Here is a 16,827-nt window from a genome sequence, read left to right on the forward strand (position 1 = left end):
ATTGGTTGAAAATTCAGCCTCAAAACTATGACACAGCCTCCATCATCTTTTAAATATAGCATACAAAAACATATTGGCGCGGATTTTAACCAGACCTTTCCAATTCATCAACCTATCAGACCTGTTGTCATTGATTTTCAGTCCTGTTCTTGTGTAATTTTTATACTTGGGCCTTTTCTCCCTGTTTCCCTTCTTAAGAAGGCTTCTTTACAGCCGCCTTTCCAGTGAGACCATTTCTGTTTTTTAGGCCTTGAACTTGTATTGTCCAGTTTCCTCAAATCTTTTTTAAGGACACACTGAGTCTTAGCTCTTATGTGCAGACACAACACTGGTTCATCTCTTGAGTTAGGAACTTTGTTTTATGATTGAATGAGTCATATATTGTGTTAAATGGGCTTAACCAACGAAAACATTTCTCCCTAAATGGTCAGAGTGGAAAAGCAGCAAATGTACAAAGAAACACATTGAAAGACGTTCAAAAAGCCTGGAGAAATATTGCTCAACAGCACTTTTAAAAATGAAAGAAAGTCTGACTTCTTGAAGAAATAAGATGTGGCTCGAGACCTCTGCTCAGTAGGGGAAAGTGGGGTAATTTGTGCCACCCCTTTTTTCTAGGAAGCCATAGAAGAAACTGATCAAGTGGCAGTACATTTGTGAAGAGTCAGCCATTTTACTCATCCTGCAAAGAAGAGAGCCTCACTGCATGAGAAATAAGCTCACTTAAAAACTGTAAAATTTCTACAATCAAGGTTCTCTGATTTTTTTGTCTGAACAGTTATAGACAAGTTTGAAAACACTTCCCAAATTTTCTAGTCCTTTGCTAAGCTACACTATGAGTCTATACGCCATGCTTTTTTTTTTTTTTTTTTTTTTCAAAATGTTGGGGTTGGCATGATTTGTGCTAAGGGGCCTGGGTTAAGTTTGGCCAGTGGCACAACTCCCCCAAATTATAAATATTTTAAACATATTCTTTTATTGTAATTGTAGGTTGTATTTTTACAGTTTTTCACAGTGACATTCTTAATTTCAGGCCAAAAATAGAAATAGACCATAATGCAACGAACTTATAATAAGGAGGACAGGCAGGGCTTCCACTCCTTTAGAGTGAATGAAGTGGAGAAAGGGAAGTCCATTCGTCAGGTGGCGAGGAAGATGAACGTATTCAGGATGACGTTAAAACGATACATGTAAAGGACAAGGTAGATGGAAAAGAAACAAGGCTATAAAAGGATATAAAAGATCTGGACCGGCCAATCAAGTCTTTGGTTGAGACGGTTGATGGTGCCGACACTGGTGCTCATTTTCACTTTGAAAGAAAATGATGACGGAGTCTTCCCTAGAGAAGATGTGCATAAAAAACTACCCACAGCCAGAGGGGAGCAGTGGGTAGCATCAACATGTGGGATGTTATGAAATAGACCAGATCTGTGAAGAGAATTGCAGTTAATTTCGTCTTCATTTGAGTTTCATTTTGTTCTGAACATGTGTTCATGTGACACTAGGCCTTGTTTAATAAAACTGACTTTGATGTGCTCATATGGCACAATTGACTTGTATAAAACTGGCCTCTGATGTTGTGAAATAACTTTAAATAAACCTTAGATAAGTAATTTTGTGTTGAATTTGTCTAGCTTTTATAGAGCATTACAATTTCTGAGATCAAAATATACTGTTTTACTTTAATAATCAGTGGCACAATTCAAGTCATTCTCTTCAAAGGCACAACTTACCCCACAATGGGGGCAAGTTGTGCTGCAAGACCACCTTTTTTTCAGAAAGCTATATTTCTTAAATGCTATATTTCACATCCAAAGTGATTATTCCCAGGGATGCACAACATCCTGAAAGGTGGAAGCATTACTTTCATGGCCTCTCTTTAAAGTCACTTTAAGTAAAAACTGGCACAACTCACCCCTGGCCTCATAAACCAGGGGGTATGGGTTTGAGTCCCATCTGGGGGAGACCTCCAATAGAGTTTTGCAGTATGTGTAGGACTCATAACCCAGAAAAGAGTCAGCAGCCATGACGGTTGGTGCTTCAGTCTCTAGTTTTTCCAGTTCTTGATCATGCTGAAACTCACATACTCTCCAATGTGTCCATTGGGGTGCTTTGGCTGCTTCACCAAACTGCCACTAAAAATATCACAAGTCAACACTCACTATTGTTTCACAGGGGACTTCCTGGAGCCCTGAAGGGAAACTTTGTCCACTACCACCAAACCGTAGGGTCTGGAAAATGAGGCTGCATTCAAAATACTTTGGTTTTAAATCAGTTCTGCTGTTTTTGTCTGTAATATGATTAACATCCAATCTCTGGCTATAAAACCATTGTTCAGAGGATTTTTTTAACATCACTTTTTCAATACAATATTTCCCTTGTAGGCAACAATGTGTCAATTAAAGTGATATTAGCAGTGGGAGGTGTTTAAAAACCAGAGGGAAGTTGTAAAAGAAATAAAGATGAGATTAAGCTAAGGCTATAGAAGAAATACCAAGAAAACATATTCCCTGGATATCCAACAAATTGTTGTTGACAGAGAAAACTGAACGCCGTCCTTCAATGGTGAGAATTTTGTTGTCAGCCCAGAGTTTTCACGCCAGTGAGAATAACTCACGCCAGAGGCTGGATCCTTTCTCATGCTCCTTTCCCAGTGTGCTTTAAGTGTTTTTTAGAGGGGCGTCAGTGAGGTGGGGTTGGAGGGTGCACAGGAAGGAAAAGGTGTAGCTGGGAAATCTCATCGAGGCTCCTCAGCGAACAAGAGGACACCCCAGTCAGGATCTGGGCGCCGCTGCCAAGTCATCTCAGGGTCGCAGACTGCAGCGGCCGTCGTTTCGGTGAAGCAGGCACAGAAAGCCTTGCAGAGAAAACCCCAAAATGTAAACATGCATGTGAGCGGGAGGGCGTGGAAAGAGGAGAAGGAGCCTTGGTGCTCATGTGCAGTGTTTCCTCAGGAGATGAGGAATGACTTCCTCTCTGAGATTAGCAGAAGACTGCACAGTTTCTGGGGACAAGCACTTCCACATGCCCGTTTATAATAATAACACTATTGATATGCATTCATACAGTGCTCATTTAGCGCTCCATCAGGGTGATAGACATGAATTGTTTTCATGTTATACTGATTTGCCTTAGTTATAATATTCAAACATCTATCACACCCTCCTAGCTTCACTTTTTATTTAGTGCCATCAGCCAAAAGTTAAGTCCAAAGCTTAAATTTCCAAACCCTGCATGCTGACAGTGTCTCTATGTTCACATCTGCATGCTCATAGAAACTGTTTCATGACACAAAATATAATTTTTTAAGACGCTATTCTCTACAGGCAACCCCGGTAATGTGCTAACAGCCAGTAACTCCCCACTCCAACCGAAGAAGGCCGTCCCTCCCTGAGCCTTTTTCTGCTGGATGTTTCTTCCTGTTAAAAAGGAGTTTTTCCTTCCCACTGTCACCAAGTGCTTTCTCATAGCTGGGTTTTTTATTGGTGGGGTTTCCTCTATGTTTTTGTAGCGTCTTTACAATACAAAGCGCCATGTGGTGACTGCTGTTGTGATTTGGTGCTATAAGTAAAAATGAATTGAAACAAATTGAATTGCAACCAATTTTACTCAGTGACAGCTGGTTGTTGACCAGTCTCCTGGTCAGCATGACCCAAGGGAGCAAATCAGAGATGAATAAAGGTATGCAAATGGAGAAACATAAATTTTGGTTTGTCAGATTGTCAGAAATGCACAGACTACATGCAGACCACATGCTCTTATATGCATACTCAGTCCTTAAGTTTTAGCTCCTGCATTAGCATGACAGGCAGGATAAAACCCACCAGTGACAGATACACAGCATAGCCATTCTTGATATTTTAAGAAAATCAATTAAATGCAAATAAAAATGATCTTTATTTACATATTTTAAGAATATGTATAAACATATAAGATATAAGCTCATTGCAATGAGGTAATATGCTCAACGTGGTCTTAAAAACGGTACAATAAATGAATAAGAGTTGTTCATGTCTTTGATTTGTAAAGCAGTGAGGGATTCATTTGTTAAATTACTCCTGCTGAATTTTACTTGCAGAAATAACGTACATCTAAGGTGCAAAGTGGATAAACTCGAGCTGCATTTACAGCAAAGGTTCTTTGCAGCAAACTGATGGAAACGTGTGCATAGCCACACTTGTCAATCTGGCTCTGTACAACTTTCCACACTTCAAATGAAAATAGCAGGGCCCGACTAAAAATGACCACCTCGACAGATGTGCAGCGAGCTCGGGCAGCAGGAAATGGCGAGAGTGTCACGTCTTTCAGCAAGCGAGGAGAGGAGAGGTCGACCCAGAAACATATGCTGCCTGACCTTTGGCTTTTTCTTCCTGTAAGGACGCCTTCCCGCTCCCTCTCTTTCCGGCTGTCTTTTTTTAAAAAGTGTTGCCATTGGAAAAATATTTAGTCAGATTAATAAGTATACACTTATATTGGATTTGTAATTTTTTTTTAAATATATATTTATATAATGGAGGATCTATAAAACAAAATCATCAGCATTTATTTACCCAAGCCACCTGGGTTGTTGTGCTCAGATGTTGAAATCTAAAGCACTGGCTCCCTCTAGTGGTGAGATAGTGGGTTTTTGAGTTGGGTAGAATGGAGGGCCATGAGGGCCAAAATAAATTAACTAAATATACAGTCAATTCATTAAATGTAATTATTTATTAAAATTGTAATTAAATAACTGTATCAAATGTTGTAAATGAAATAAATTGATATTAAGTATTAACATATTTAATTAATCACTTCTAGTTCAAATGAATTAATTAAAATTGATTAATAATCTAATATATGTATTAATTTCATTTTGGCACTCGTGACCCTGCATAATTTCAATCAAAATGAACGTTTATTCACCTTTTCTCGCTTTGGTTTTGAGGAGGAGCAGAGTCAGTCCAAAGAAAGACATTTTATTCAAACATCCATAGTCAAAAATAAACAAATAATTTGCCATTTACAGTCATTCCTCGCATTTACAGTCGTGTTAAAAAGGAGATACAAATGGTTTCCGCTAAATGAGTTTCTGCACAAAACTTAATAATTTAGTTCAAACATACTTTTCAATGAAAATTAAAAACTACTGTTAACTCTCTCTCTCTCTGTCTCTCTATCCTGGCCTTTGGATGTGCATGTACTGAAAAAAAAAAGCCATAAAAATGAAAAGGTTTGAATGCTTTTATTCACTGTAAACCTTCACTTCTTATGTTAACTCGTCTGCAAAGACTTTTCCACAGTTCATGCAAGGTTACATTCCATCTAAACTGCAGAGAACTTGTCTAGAGTTCGGTGAATTTATCGACGAGGTGAATAAATTATATCCTAGCGGTTGCGAAGCTCTCGTTCGCTGTGCTTCAGCAACTTCTGTGAAACATCTGGCCTTCGTCTTTCTCCCAGAAAAAGAAGTCCCCCCTTCCCTGTCCTGTTCCCTATAATCCCTGATGATGATGTTACTCAGTTTCAGTCAACCCTGTGCTGGGGATTCTTGTTTTATGAGAAGCACACAGGGCCGATGTCCAGGCCAAACTCCTGATCAGCTTGTCCGATGTCCATGGGGGCCAAGTCCATGATAGGCAGCCTGGTTGAAGTTTGAGTCCTGTACTCAATCACCGTCCGACCCCATGCGCCATTTGATTTCTAAGGACAACAACAGAAACATCAGTCAGTGTATTTTCCAGGAAAAACTAATTTAGGCATTTTATCGAAGACTCACCGAGCAGCCGTCCTCAATGACAGTATATCGTAGCCGGTTGGAGCCTTGGGCTCTCAGTTCTTGACCATTGAAGGCTCTGAGGACCAGTGCTTTCTTCAGATCCCCACTGTTCTCGTCGTTGTAAGCAACGCTGTTCCTGCAGTGGTAGGTGACGTTCTGGTGCGACTCTTTGGACAAAAGCTGTAGCAACTTCAGCTGCACGGCCACCGCGTTTGGTTGTTCCTCCTTGTTGCCGTAGCGGAACTGAAATCACACGTCATATGAACAGCTCAGTGATTTTTTTTAAGCAACTACACCATGCATGCCACTTCTAGAAAAGCATCCACTCCTTACCCTGGTGCCACCGTTCATGTCAGCCTCGAACCAGATGGGTTTGTTGTCATTGGGCCTTGATTTCGTCCACCAGGCTTTGCGGGGAATGTTGGGTGGGTTGGCAGAGATGCAGGTTTCACCAGTCTCCATATTGCAGAAGACCCTGATGGCATCTTTTACGCTTCCTTGGTTTGGATCAATCCAGTACTGACCTGTATGAGAAATACAAGCGCCATCACTGAAACTGTAGAAAAATCAAAATCTAATAACCAGTAAATGGTTGAAGAAGTGCAGATCCTGACCGCTGCTTTTCTGTGGGTAGCAGTTCTTGATGTCCTGGCAGGTTTTGGCAGGGTTCCTCTTGCTGCCGTCAGGACTGCGGAAGTTCTGCAGATTTCCACTGAGGCTCTTCAGCGTGGCGTGGATGCCGGTGTCTGCCCGCAGTGTGGCCGAGTTCTTGTTGGGAAGGGCTTCATCTTTGTTGAACTCGGGAAGCAGAGGAGGTTCGGCGGCCACAGCGTCCTCAATGAATTCCACGGCTTCAGGAATTCCTTGTGCTTCGTAATCGACCAGGCCAGCAAAAAGGTCTTCAGAAAGTGAGGTGGGAGGTCCTGGGGATCCTGGAGGGCCAGGGGGGCCTGGTTCACCAGGTGGGCCCTGAATAATGAAAATGATTAATTACCTTTCTAGTTACTAAAATATAAAGCTATTTTTGATCCAAAGAGGATGATCTACTATGACTTTCTACCTCTTGAAATTTTATTGAGTATCTCTCTTTGACTTCTAACTTTAACTTTAGGTGTAAAGTATCACATTGCCATCCTAAAATATGATTCATTATGCTGTGACGATGAAAATCCATCCCACCGAATCTTTGGCGATTGGCAAACGTGAGTTTTCAGCTAATATTTTCATGCTTTTGTTGAGAAATCACAGGCTAAAAGCAACAAGTTTAAGCTCTGTCCAGAATGATGCTTTGTTTACAATGCAATTTAATTCAGTTTTATTTATATAGCTCCAAATCACATCTTTCCATCTTCCCAGTCGTGCCCCCGTGTCTGTCTGGCCTCCCCGTTTGTTCTGAACAAACAGCATTCACTGTAATTTTATCAGATGTATCCAATGTAATGCATGAACCAGAGAGAAAACCGTTGTACAAGCACATAAATGTATTTTGTACTGATAAAATAAGTGTGGTAAAGTGCTCAAAGTCTGACTGCGGAGTGCAGAAATGTTCCTGGAATATGTCACAATGGAAATTTTTGTACACGCTTGTTTCATCTATGCAGGAAAAAAAAAATCACAGCTTCTTTCCCGCTTCTTTCACCTGTGCTCCGATATCTCCGCTGCTCCCTCTGCTTCCAGGAGGACCCATAGCTCCAGGGTGGCCAATGTTTCCTTCCTTACCTGGAGGACCGACCACTCCAGGAGGCCCCTGTGTGGATATCAGAAAAACATTTTCACAAGACGACAGGAAGAGAAATTATGTTTAGTTTTTAATGTGATTTTGATTATTGCTTACCCTCGGACCGCTTGGTCCAACGACTCCTATAGCTCCTGCGTCTCCTGTGGCACCCTAAAACACAAAGGAGTACATTAAAACTTCTAATTTCTTGTTTCCATGATGTAACCTTAATGTCCACACATCTTTCTTACTTCTGTTCCTTGCAGGCCTTGGAGCCCGGTGAATCCTCTGTGACCTTTCTGACCCCTCTCCCCAGGCTCTCCAGCAGCCCCTTTGTCCCCCTGTGGTCCTTGAGGGCCAACTTTTCCCCGTATTCCTGGCTGTCCTTGGGGTCCAGGAGGGCCTCTTTCACCCTAAAAACAAAAGAGACGTAACAGTTGTGGATTTAAAGATGTAGCTCGAGTTTAATGCTGAACTTTAATCTGTTGCTTGCTGTTAAAAAAAAGAGAACTAAAAAAATTTATTGGCTAAAATATCTGATGGGAGATAACAGTGGGTACTCACAGTAAAATAAATAATATACTTTTATTTTGAAAATCAGCAAAAGAACAAAGTGTCTATGTTGGTGTCTGGGATTGTTGCCCATTACTATGTGTGTCCACATGAGAGTGAGAGTAGCTTTAAACTATGAATGGCAGCTGAGACACTGCAGCTGTAATGATTTGGCTTTAAACTGAGCTGGAATTACATATCTATCCAATACTGTATGGATAAATAAATAATTAACTCTCAACAGGATTACATTTGTGTACGTCCATTTCAAGGAGTCTTACAATCAGATTCAGCCATTTATCTGAAATGCAAGTGAAAACACATCAAAAGTATCCACCAATCAGAGACAGGAAGGAGATGACCAATCAGATAATGGCATTTAAATGAGCCATAACTCATTAACTGTCAGTTGTTCACACCTTTGTCAGTTACACAGCTGTTAAAGTTGAAAGGCCTGATTTAGACTTCTGAGGGGACGTTTTGTGGAGCCTACAGCGTAAACATGAGAGGCTGACATCATTATCAGTATTACTAGGCTGCTGGATTACATGTTAATTACCACATGGCCGTGTCCTCGTGTTTTACATCTGGTACCATCCATGATTTAAAAAAAAAAAAAAAAAGTTAGAAATTTATCCCTCTTTGTTGTGGTCATTTTTTTTTCAGAGACCTTCTAGTTTTTGTAGTCCTGGTTGATCTGTTTGTTAAACTCACATTTACACCCATTTGACCTGGACTGCCTGTTATTCCCACTGGACCCTCAGTACCTGGAGACCCTGGACCACCAGCCAGACCCTCTGGGCCAGGATTGCCCCTGTCACCCTACAAACAGGCCAGAGATTAGACCACACCAAGCCTCTAAAACAAACACACAGATACATTTTATACATTTTATCTTACCCTTTCTCCGACTAGGCCGTCCTTACCAGGAGGCCCCTCAGCTCCAACAATACCCTGAATAAACAAATGATATTAGAAACTTAAGATCTGAGAAAAACAAAACAAGAAATTGTTCACTTCTGATAAGAGGAAGGAAAAACCAGATCTGTGATATATAAGGCTGAGTCATCTACAAAAACTCACATGGCACTATGATTTCCAGGTGTTTAGCTGAATGTACTGATACTGAAAACAAATTTTATGTGCTGTCGTTGCTAAAGGCCACAAACCTGCAAGCCTGTAACTGACAGGTTAAAAGAAATGTGACAAAACTGCTGTCTTAATAAACTTTTAATAAGTTGGTGAATACTGAACAGTCAAAGAAATCTGCTTTTGAGCTACAGAAACATTCTAGTTATGTTTTCTAGACATAAACAGCACTTTATGAGAGTCACTTTAGATTGAAGCCTTAAACCGCTTAAATAAAAGTCAGATTTGATTTATACAGCTCCATCTCAAGGACAAACCTCGGGTCCAGGATCTCCTCTTGGCCCAGTGGCTCCTGGTAAACCGATACCCCCAGGAGGACCAGTGCTTCCCTGAGGTCCAGGTGCTCCTGCTTTTCCCGGTTGACCCTGAGGCACAAATAAACACAAACCTCCTCATCTAACTCTAACATAAAAAATGGCACTGCTGAGGAGCAAGTTGCCTTTGTGAGCGATAACAATAAAGAGGAAACATTAGCGGGAGCACTCACAGCAGGACCTGGCAGTCCCAGCAAGCCTCTCTCTCCCCTGACTCCGGGTTGGCCGACAATTCCTCGCTGCCCTGCAGCGCCAGCAGGTCCTGGAGGCCCATCAGGACCCTGACGGAGAAGCACCAGAGCTGATGAGCAACTGAAACATCTCTGAATTTGAACAACAACAAAAAACTTCATCTTACAGGAGGACCGTCCTCTCCAGATTCTCCTTTCTCTCCAGATCCGCCGGGTGGCCCTGGAGGTCCATGCTCGCCTTGACGTCCCTGACCTCCGTTCTCTCCTCGAATCCCGGGAGGACCCTGCTTTCCTGGAGCACCTATAGGCCCGTCTGCTCCAACTGCACCCTGAAATACAAACATAAAAGTGACTTAATAAAAGAAAACTGGATGTTTTTGTGCATCAGGTCTTCAAGGTTTGTTTTTATAAGGAACTCACAAGAGGACCAGGTGGACCAACTCCTCCAGGCAATCCAGGAAAACCGGGGGAGCCCTGTGGGAAGGAGACAAGTTTTACCTCAAATATGTTCATCACTGAGTTTTGGAGAGCCTTGTCCGGGTCAAAATACTCACCGTTGGACCCTTTGTTCCTCTGCCACCTTTCAGCCCGGTCACACCAACAGGTCCCTGAAAAACACAGACACAGGACAATTTTTCACGCGACCCATCTACTTCCTGTCAAGTTACTCATTAAGAGAAACGAAGGTCAAATGTAGCTCTCAAAATAAGTAAAGCATAACCAGAGACACTTTTTTCTCTCAGAATGTATGCCAATTACATCCAAGCGACATACGAAATGCATGCCAATCACCCTCATGGTCCAGTGACGCTTGCCTAAGAACAAATGCATGAGTGAAAACTTTCAAATAAATCCTTCAAAAAAGAGGGGTGGCTCCTTCACAGTGTTGTAAAAATGTGTTGAAAGTGTTGAAAAAGAGGCATTTTTCCTTTTCATATTAATTAAGATTTTTATTAGAGCCATTGATACTGAATATATGTGCACTGCTTTTGTACTTTTCAGACTGGAACATGTAAAACTAAAACTTTGTGATTAATTCTGCTTCACAGAAACTGTAAACCCACATTAATAAGGATTGTTTCAGATTTTATATATTAAAACATTTGGCAGCGTACCTGTTCTCCTGGTTTTCCAGCCACGCCCTGAGGTCCAGGTGATCCTGCTTCTCCCTTCAGACCTGTCTCACCTGTTTCACCTTTGACCCCAGGCTGACCATCAGGACCCTGGGAAAGAAAAAAAGAGATGAATCTCTCTTCAGTTACCTTCTAGTTTAATATTCTGTTAATCCTTCGGTGGTTTTGTGCGTCACACTGTAACAGGCCACTTACAGGAGGTCCAGGGAAGCCAGCAGCACCAGTTGGACCAGGCTCACCGGTAGATCCCTGTGAACATGGTCACACACACCAATACACACAATCAAGAAGAAATTACAGCATTGAAAAAAGTGAATATCAGCTCAAATAAATGTAAAATAAAATATTGTGCCTACAGCGATTCCTCTTGTTCCTCTGCGCCCTGTTGGTCCGGATGGGCCGGTTTCACCCTGAAATGAAATATTGTAAATATTTAAAAACAAAAATACATAACCAGTATTTATTAACAAGAGTTTATTTACATAAATACAAAGTCCTTAAAGCCCTCTAACAATATATTTTTTATCTAATGTTCACAAGTTATCATAAAATCATCACAAAATCACCTTACGGGACTTGAAGAGCTCTAAATCAGTTTTACAGAAACAGTGCAGGGTCACTGTTAATCATCTTGTAGCTGTGCTTTGTGATAAATCATTAAACTGAAACAAACACATTTCTGGGCTGAAAAACAGCTTTTATGCTTACCTTCACTCCGTTTGGTCCACTGGAACCAGCAGGTCCAATGGGACCAGGAAGCCCCTGGTGCAATGACATGAGGAAATATATTAGACATAATTTAGACATATATTAGTCTTTGCAGGCTGCAGGTAGTGAATTTTATTTTTATTTTTATTAGTAGACTATGATTTCATATGTTGTTTTTCACATTAACAATCTTGATTTTGTCTTTGCACAGTGGACTTGGAGAGAAATCATAAAGTAAACCAGCAGAATTTCGAGGGATTTATATTTGGATTTAATCACAAACTTGCTTCAGGTGAAGTGAAATATTTCGACACACAGTTTTTTCATCTGCAGTAAGGATCACGGTTATGGGGACTCACCCTCGCTCCATCAGCCCCCGCCTTTCCTTCTGGTCCTTTTTCTCCAGTAGTGCCCTGTTAGAACAAATCAGGTTCACTTAATGGTTTCTTAGTTTTCCCTCCTTTGGTTCTGATTATCCCCAATATCTCGAGGTCTCACAGTACCTTACATTTTGCTCCTCTTACAGTCATGCTATTGGTAAAGCTGCTGTCTTTTTCTTTGGAGATGGTGTAATGAATGTATTCTTTAACTTACAGCATCTCCCTTCGGGCCTGAAGATCCGGGTATGCCTCTTTCTCCTGGGATCCCCTGAAGTCCTGGACCTCCTGGCTCTCCAGCAGCACCCTTGGGTCCATGGCTACCCTAAAATGTGCAAAGTAAGCAGCAAGGCTTATTATAAACAATTTAATGCAAGCAATGAGTCTTTTTGTTGTTCAGGGTTAAGCATCAGTAGTTTTATGGTTACCATACCTTTAGCCCATCTGGTCCGGGTGCACCTGGACTACCTTTGGGTCCCTGCAGCCCATTGGGCCCAGTTTCACCTCTTTCTCCTGGAGAACCTCTCTCTCCCTGCAAGAACAACCAAAATCTAGTTGGTATTGCTTTCAGAACTGCACATGATTATTTGCAGCTAGCAGGTTTTTAATTCTATCCATCAAGTCTAACAGTCTGCAGTCCATGAACTAACCTCAGCTAACGCCAGCTAACAAAGTTAACTCGGTGGCGAGAAGACTTCAGTAATAGAAATCACACAGCAATAGTACATTCATGTAGTTGTAAAAAGCATGATAATATATCAAGTAATCCAAAGTATTCAGAATACGTTACTCACATTAAGTAACTTAACGGCCATGTATTCTGTAATCTGTAGCATTTTAAATGTAACCTTCCCAACACTGGATGTGCTTAGTGCTAACGTGCAACAGTTTTCCAATTTCATTGTACTATCGTACTAAGCATGACTGTGCAATGACAATAAAGAGTTATCTTTATAAGTTATCTTAAATAAATCTGTTTTGCTGCATGTTAATCTACAGGTTTTGACATTTTATAAAATACGAACAAGTTAAAAAAAAAGAACATTTTGTATTAGCTGTTTTTTCACATATAATAATAATACATGCATCTTTTAATTAAGTTAATCCCATTTTATACAATTTTAGGATATATTTCCATTTATGTTCTAAAAATCCTTTCAGACTGGTTACCAAATCAAACCTTTTTAAAACTTTTGACATTTCAAGAAGAAACTCAACTACTAAATCATCAATAAGTTATGAAACTAATATTTGTTTTCTATTTTAGATCCTTAACTCTTACAGCTCATCATCATTAGCTGGAAACAAGTTCAACCGAAAAGAAAAGTAAAATTTATAACAATCATCAGACGATCAAAATCAATCAATGAAAACACAAAGGGATGCACCGAAATTCTTATTCATACGATGATTAGAGCTATGGGTGGGTTACAGAAAATGTTCATGTTTCAAGCTGGACTGTGATGATCTGAAGTTTCAGAACTGAGCAATAGAAAAGTGGAAATTGGACTAACGGACTTACTCTTGGTCCTGTAGCGCCAACTTCCCCAATCTCTCCTGCAAGGCCCTACAAAAAAAAAAAAAAACATTAAGCAGATTTTACATGCTGTATAGAAGTCCCTGCACAATTTATATTATGTGGGTTAACTTGAAAAATATTTTAAAATACCCGAGTCGTACCTTGTCACCTGGCTTTCCTGACTCTCCGGGTGGGCCTGGTGTTCCGGGCAAACCCTAAAAACACCCCAAACAGTTTTTATTTTATTTTATAATCATAAAAACAATAGAGAAGAACTTTAATCGTGGCCAATCTCCTTTTTTACCTGGTTAAATAAATAAAATAAAGAATTAAAAGTGAGATTGAGCTCCAGTGATAGGAACTAAATTCTTTGCGTTATGTGATGAAGAGTACCTGGAAGCCAAACACTCCCTGAGATCCCTGCTCTCCTCTCTTCCCTGCAGGACCCTGCAGGACAAACAAACACATTATATTAAAAACATAACTGTTTACATTATTAATAATGAGAAACTCTCAGCTGATACGGATGCTTACAGCTGGGCCAGGTGGGCCGGCGGCGCCTCTCTCTCCATCTTTTCCATTTGGTCCCTAGAGGACAGTAAAGAGCAGCATTTATCAGCATGTTTGTGCTTGAGATGAAGAGCGTGAAGCCTCAGCAGGAAGTATGAGCTGTATTTGTATCAACTTGCCCTTTGACCTGGAGCTCCTGGACTTCCAGCTTCTCCAGCCTTCCCAGCATCACCCTAAAAAACAACAGGGACCATCAATCAGCATATTTTGTGTTATTATGGAGCTTTTTTTGCATTTATTTTTACAAATATATTCATCTGGCTTCTCTCATTAGGCTTATCTAGCCACACTCATTCGTACTGACTAGGAAGCCCTTTGGTCCCGGCAGGCCCATCGGCCCAGCTGGGCCTCTGTTTCCAGTTGAACCAGCTGGGCCTTGTTTGCCGTCGTCTCCAGCGGATCCCTGAGAAGACAGAAACACATTTACTGCTGAGCATGTGTGTGCAAATCTACAAGTGGTGAAAGTTAATGCATTTGATTACATACCACCGGTCCTTGCTTCCCCTCTGCTCCCTGGGCACCTATGAGACCTGTGAGACCCTGTGAAGTAACACAAACAAGTCTTTTAAATGCTGAATGAAACAAGAGTTTCTGGTTAAGTTCAGGTGAGTTTGAGGTTTTTTTTCATCATCCTTTCTGACTCTATTGGGGACCATAATTTGCAAACTAAGTACTATATTTTAATAAATCAGACTTCAGATTTGTGTTTGATAGCATAAGCTCATCCGAAAAAGGTTACTGAAGTCATAGTAGAATAATTTCTTTCATACATGTTTACATAACTTGACTTATTTTTTAAGTAGAAAGGTCGCTCTCCTGTGGTCATAAGTAGGAATGCAGGTTTAAGGCTGCAAGGCCACATATTTTTTATATGCAGTTTTTTATATGCATTATAAAGACTCCAAGCAAAGCTAGCACTTCTTGTCACTAGCTAATTCTGCTATGCATGTTTATTTAAATACCAACTTAGAATCGCTCTTGAAGATTGCAGTTTAAAACAGAGTATGGCCATAAAATTCAGGCACATGCAAGTTTCTCAAGGATAATTTAATGAAGATGCAACACCTAAAGACCAACTAATTTCAGATTAACTTTAAGTCAGTTTGCTGTTGAAGCAGCCTGCAGTGCAGCAATCTGAATAGATGAATCTGTGCATTCCCTGACCAGTTGGCAAGCAGTTGCTGGAGTTTTGAACTTTGAACCATAATAAATAATGTATACTATATAATGACCCCGTGGGGAAATTACTTGTTTTTCTCTTCATTTGACACATTCACTCAGTGGGCCGCCACTAAGCAGGCGGCCGGGGAGCAGTGTGTAGGGACAGTACCTTGCTCAGGGGTACCTCATGGTAGCTGTTCAGTGGATTCGAACCCCCGCCCTTCCGATCATGGGGCAACCATCCCTGCCCTTACTGAGCCATCCCTGCCCTTACTGAGCCATCCCTGCCCTTACTGAGCTATCCCTGCCCTAAATCACAATAAAGTGCCATAATAAACATTAATAAACAGAATAAATATGGATCATACGTGAGATTTTGGGTCATATAAAACAGAATCAAGAGGCAGTATAGAATAAAATGCGACTATTAGAGCAGAATAAAATCTTGTGCCTAATAAAAACTTAAAAGCAGTTTACACTCTGAAATCACAGGTTCTGGTTTAGCATTCTGTGATAGAGAAGATGCTGTGAGAAGGTTGAGAAGGATCAGTTATGATGCTGGGACCTCTGCTTTTGAAGGATTTGAAGGATTTCATGGCTGCTGAGGTCAGAAGTCTTTACTCTGAAGTTAAATATCACCATTTAACCATCCTTTTATTGTATTGCACAGTTGTTCAACACTGGTACCTTGTCTGATCCAGCAGCTTTCTAGCCTGTGCACCCTCCTGTGGTTGGTGGCCTCAAAGAGTAAAAGGTGCCGAGGTAGGTATCTGGTAGGGTGGGGTCATTAAGGTCTAAGTGTACAGTGGGCCTGTTATGGGTAAAATGATTTGACAATTCTTTCCTGCTGCCCTGATGTCGAGGAGCAGGAGGCAAACACTTGCCAACTGCTCCTCGACATTGACCTTCAAAGTAAACGTTGTGCCTTATTGCTGCAGCCAACACATTTCCGAAAGCTCAATTTTTACTTTGAAAGTCAAGTTTCTACTTCTCCAGGTTGTGTTGCAACTTTTTCAAGTTTCACTATGACTCAAAGAATAGTTATCACATGTTTGCAGACAAATCGATATCTTCCATGTAAATAACAGGCAACCTGCTAACAACCAACCAGCATCGAATACCTCTTTGCAGCCAATATCATCAATCATTATTACCAATATAATTCTGGAATACACATTTTTTCCTGCGACTGGAGATTTTCAGGTACTCACTGACTGGCTTCTATGCTGCCATGACTTTGGCTTTTCAGCTTCACAGCAAATGTCATCAACCTGCAGCAACCACTTGCCAACCACTCAGAAGAGAATCATTTCCCTCATGAGCAGAGGTTGTCAGACGCTCACTTTTATATACAAAATCCTGCAAACATGAGCAAAAGGATGAAATAAACCTTCTGCTCTAGGCAATGAATTACAACATGCGACTTTACCCGAGCTCCTGTCAAGCCCGACTCTCCGTTGCGTCCTGGATCTCCAGATAAACCTTTGGCGCCTGAAGATCCTGGCAGCCCTCTCTCGCCCTGGGCTCCCTGTTCAGAGAAAGTGTGAAATATTCAAAAATCACAGAAATGAATGTGACGAACCTGATGGCGAATTAGAGTCATAAATACTCACCTTTGGGCCTGGTAAACCGTCAGCACCAGGGAAACCCCTATTTCCTGGTGGTCCCTTTAACAAAGAAAAAG

At 41.0% G+C, this 16,827-nt stretch overlaps 1 protein-coding gene across 1 annotated transcript in view; it reads right to left on the minus strand.

The window, feature by feature from the left end:
* Positions 1 to 5,529: 5,529 nt before the first annotated feature.
* Positions 5,530 to 16,827, minus strand: part of LOC146608132 (uncharacterized) — a 28,683-nt gene continuing 17,385 nt past the window's right edge. The window contains exons 25-54 of the mRNA XM_085348650.1: positions 16,757 to 16,810; positions 16,573 to 16,671; positions 14,469 to 14,522; positions 14,287 to 14,385; positions 14,102 to 14,155; positions 13,947 to 14,000; positions 13,806 to 13,859; positions 13,574 to 13,627; positions 13,416 to 13,460; positions 12,327 to 12,425; positions 12,111 to 12,218; positions 11,876 to 11,929; positions 11,517 to 11,570; positions 11,165 to 11,218; positions 11,004 to 11,057; positions 10,791 to 10,898; positions 10,230 to 10,283; positions 10,096 to 10,149; positions 9,843 to 10,004; positions 9,658 to 9,765; positions 9,428 to 9,535; positions 8,922 to 8,975; positions 8,736 to 8,843; positions 7,721 to 7,882; positions 7,587 to 7,640; positions 7,392 to 7,499; positions 6,367 to 6,721; positions 6,086 to 6,276; positions 5,753 to 5,995; positions 5,530 to 5,676 (exon numbers count right to left, since the gene is read on the minus strand). Coding sequence (XP_085204776.1) covers positions 5,530 to 5,676; positions 5,753 to 5,995; positions 6,086 to 6,276; positions 6,367 to 6,721; positions 7,392 to 7,499; positions 7,587 to 7,640; positions 7,721 to 7,882; positions 8,736 to 8,843; positions 8,922 to 8,975; positions 9,428 to 9,535; positions 9,658 to 9,765; positions 9,843 to 10,004; positions 10,096 to 10,149; positions 10,230 to 10,283; positions 10,791 to 10,898; positions 11,004 to 11,057; positions 11,165 to 11,218; positions 11,517 to 11,570; positions 11,876 to 11,929; positions 12,111 to 12,218; positions 12,327 to 12,425; positions 13,416 to 13,460; positions 13,574 to 13,627; positions 13,806 to 13,859; positions 13,947 to 14,000; positions 14,102 to 14,155; positions 14,287 to 14,385; positions 14,469 to 14,522; positions 16,573 to 16,671; positions 16,757 to 16,810 — 3,006 coding nt within the window. The remainder of the gene's footprint in view (positions 5,677 to 5,752; positions 5,996 to 6,085; positions 6,277 to 6,366; positions 6,722 to 7,391; positions 7,500 to 7,586; positions 7,641 to 7,720; positions 7,883 to 8,735; positions 8,844 to 8,921; positions 8,976 to 9,427; positions 9,536 to 9,657; positions 9,766 to 9,842; positions 10,005 to 10,095; positions 10,150 to 10,229; positions 10,284 to 10,790; positions 10,899 to 11,003; positions 11,058 to 11,164; positions 11,219 to 11,516; positions 11,571 to 11,875; positions 11,930 to 12,110; positions 12,219 to 12,326; positions 12,426 to 13,415; positions 13,461 to 13,573; positions 13,628 to 13,805; positions 13,860 to 13,946; positions 14,001 to 14,101; positions 14,156 to 14,286; positions 14,386 to 14,468; positions 14,523 to 16,572; positions 16,672 to 16,756; positions 16,811 to 16,827) is intronic.

Source organism: Diplotaxodon limnothrissa, linkage group LG23 (assembly GCF_057381915.1).
Source record: "Diplotaxodon limnothrissa isolate DT_005_m linkage group LG23, D_limnothrissa_male_GT1.1, whole genome shotgun sequence".
Lineage (NCBI taxonomy): Eukaryota > Metazoa > Chordata > Actinopteri > Cichliformes > Cichlidae > Diplotaxodon > Diplotaxodon limnothrissa.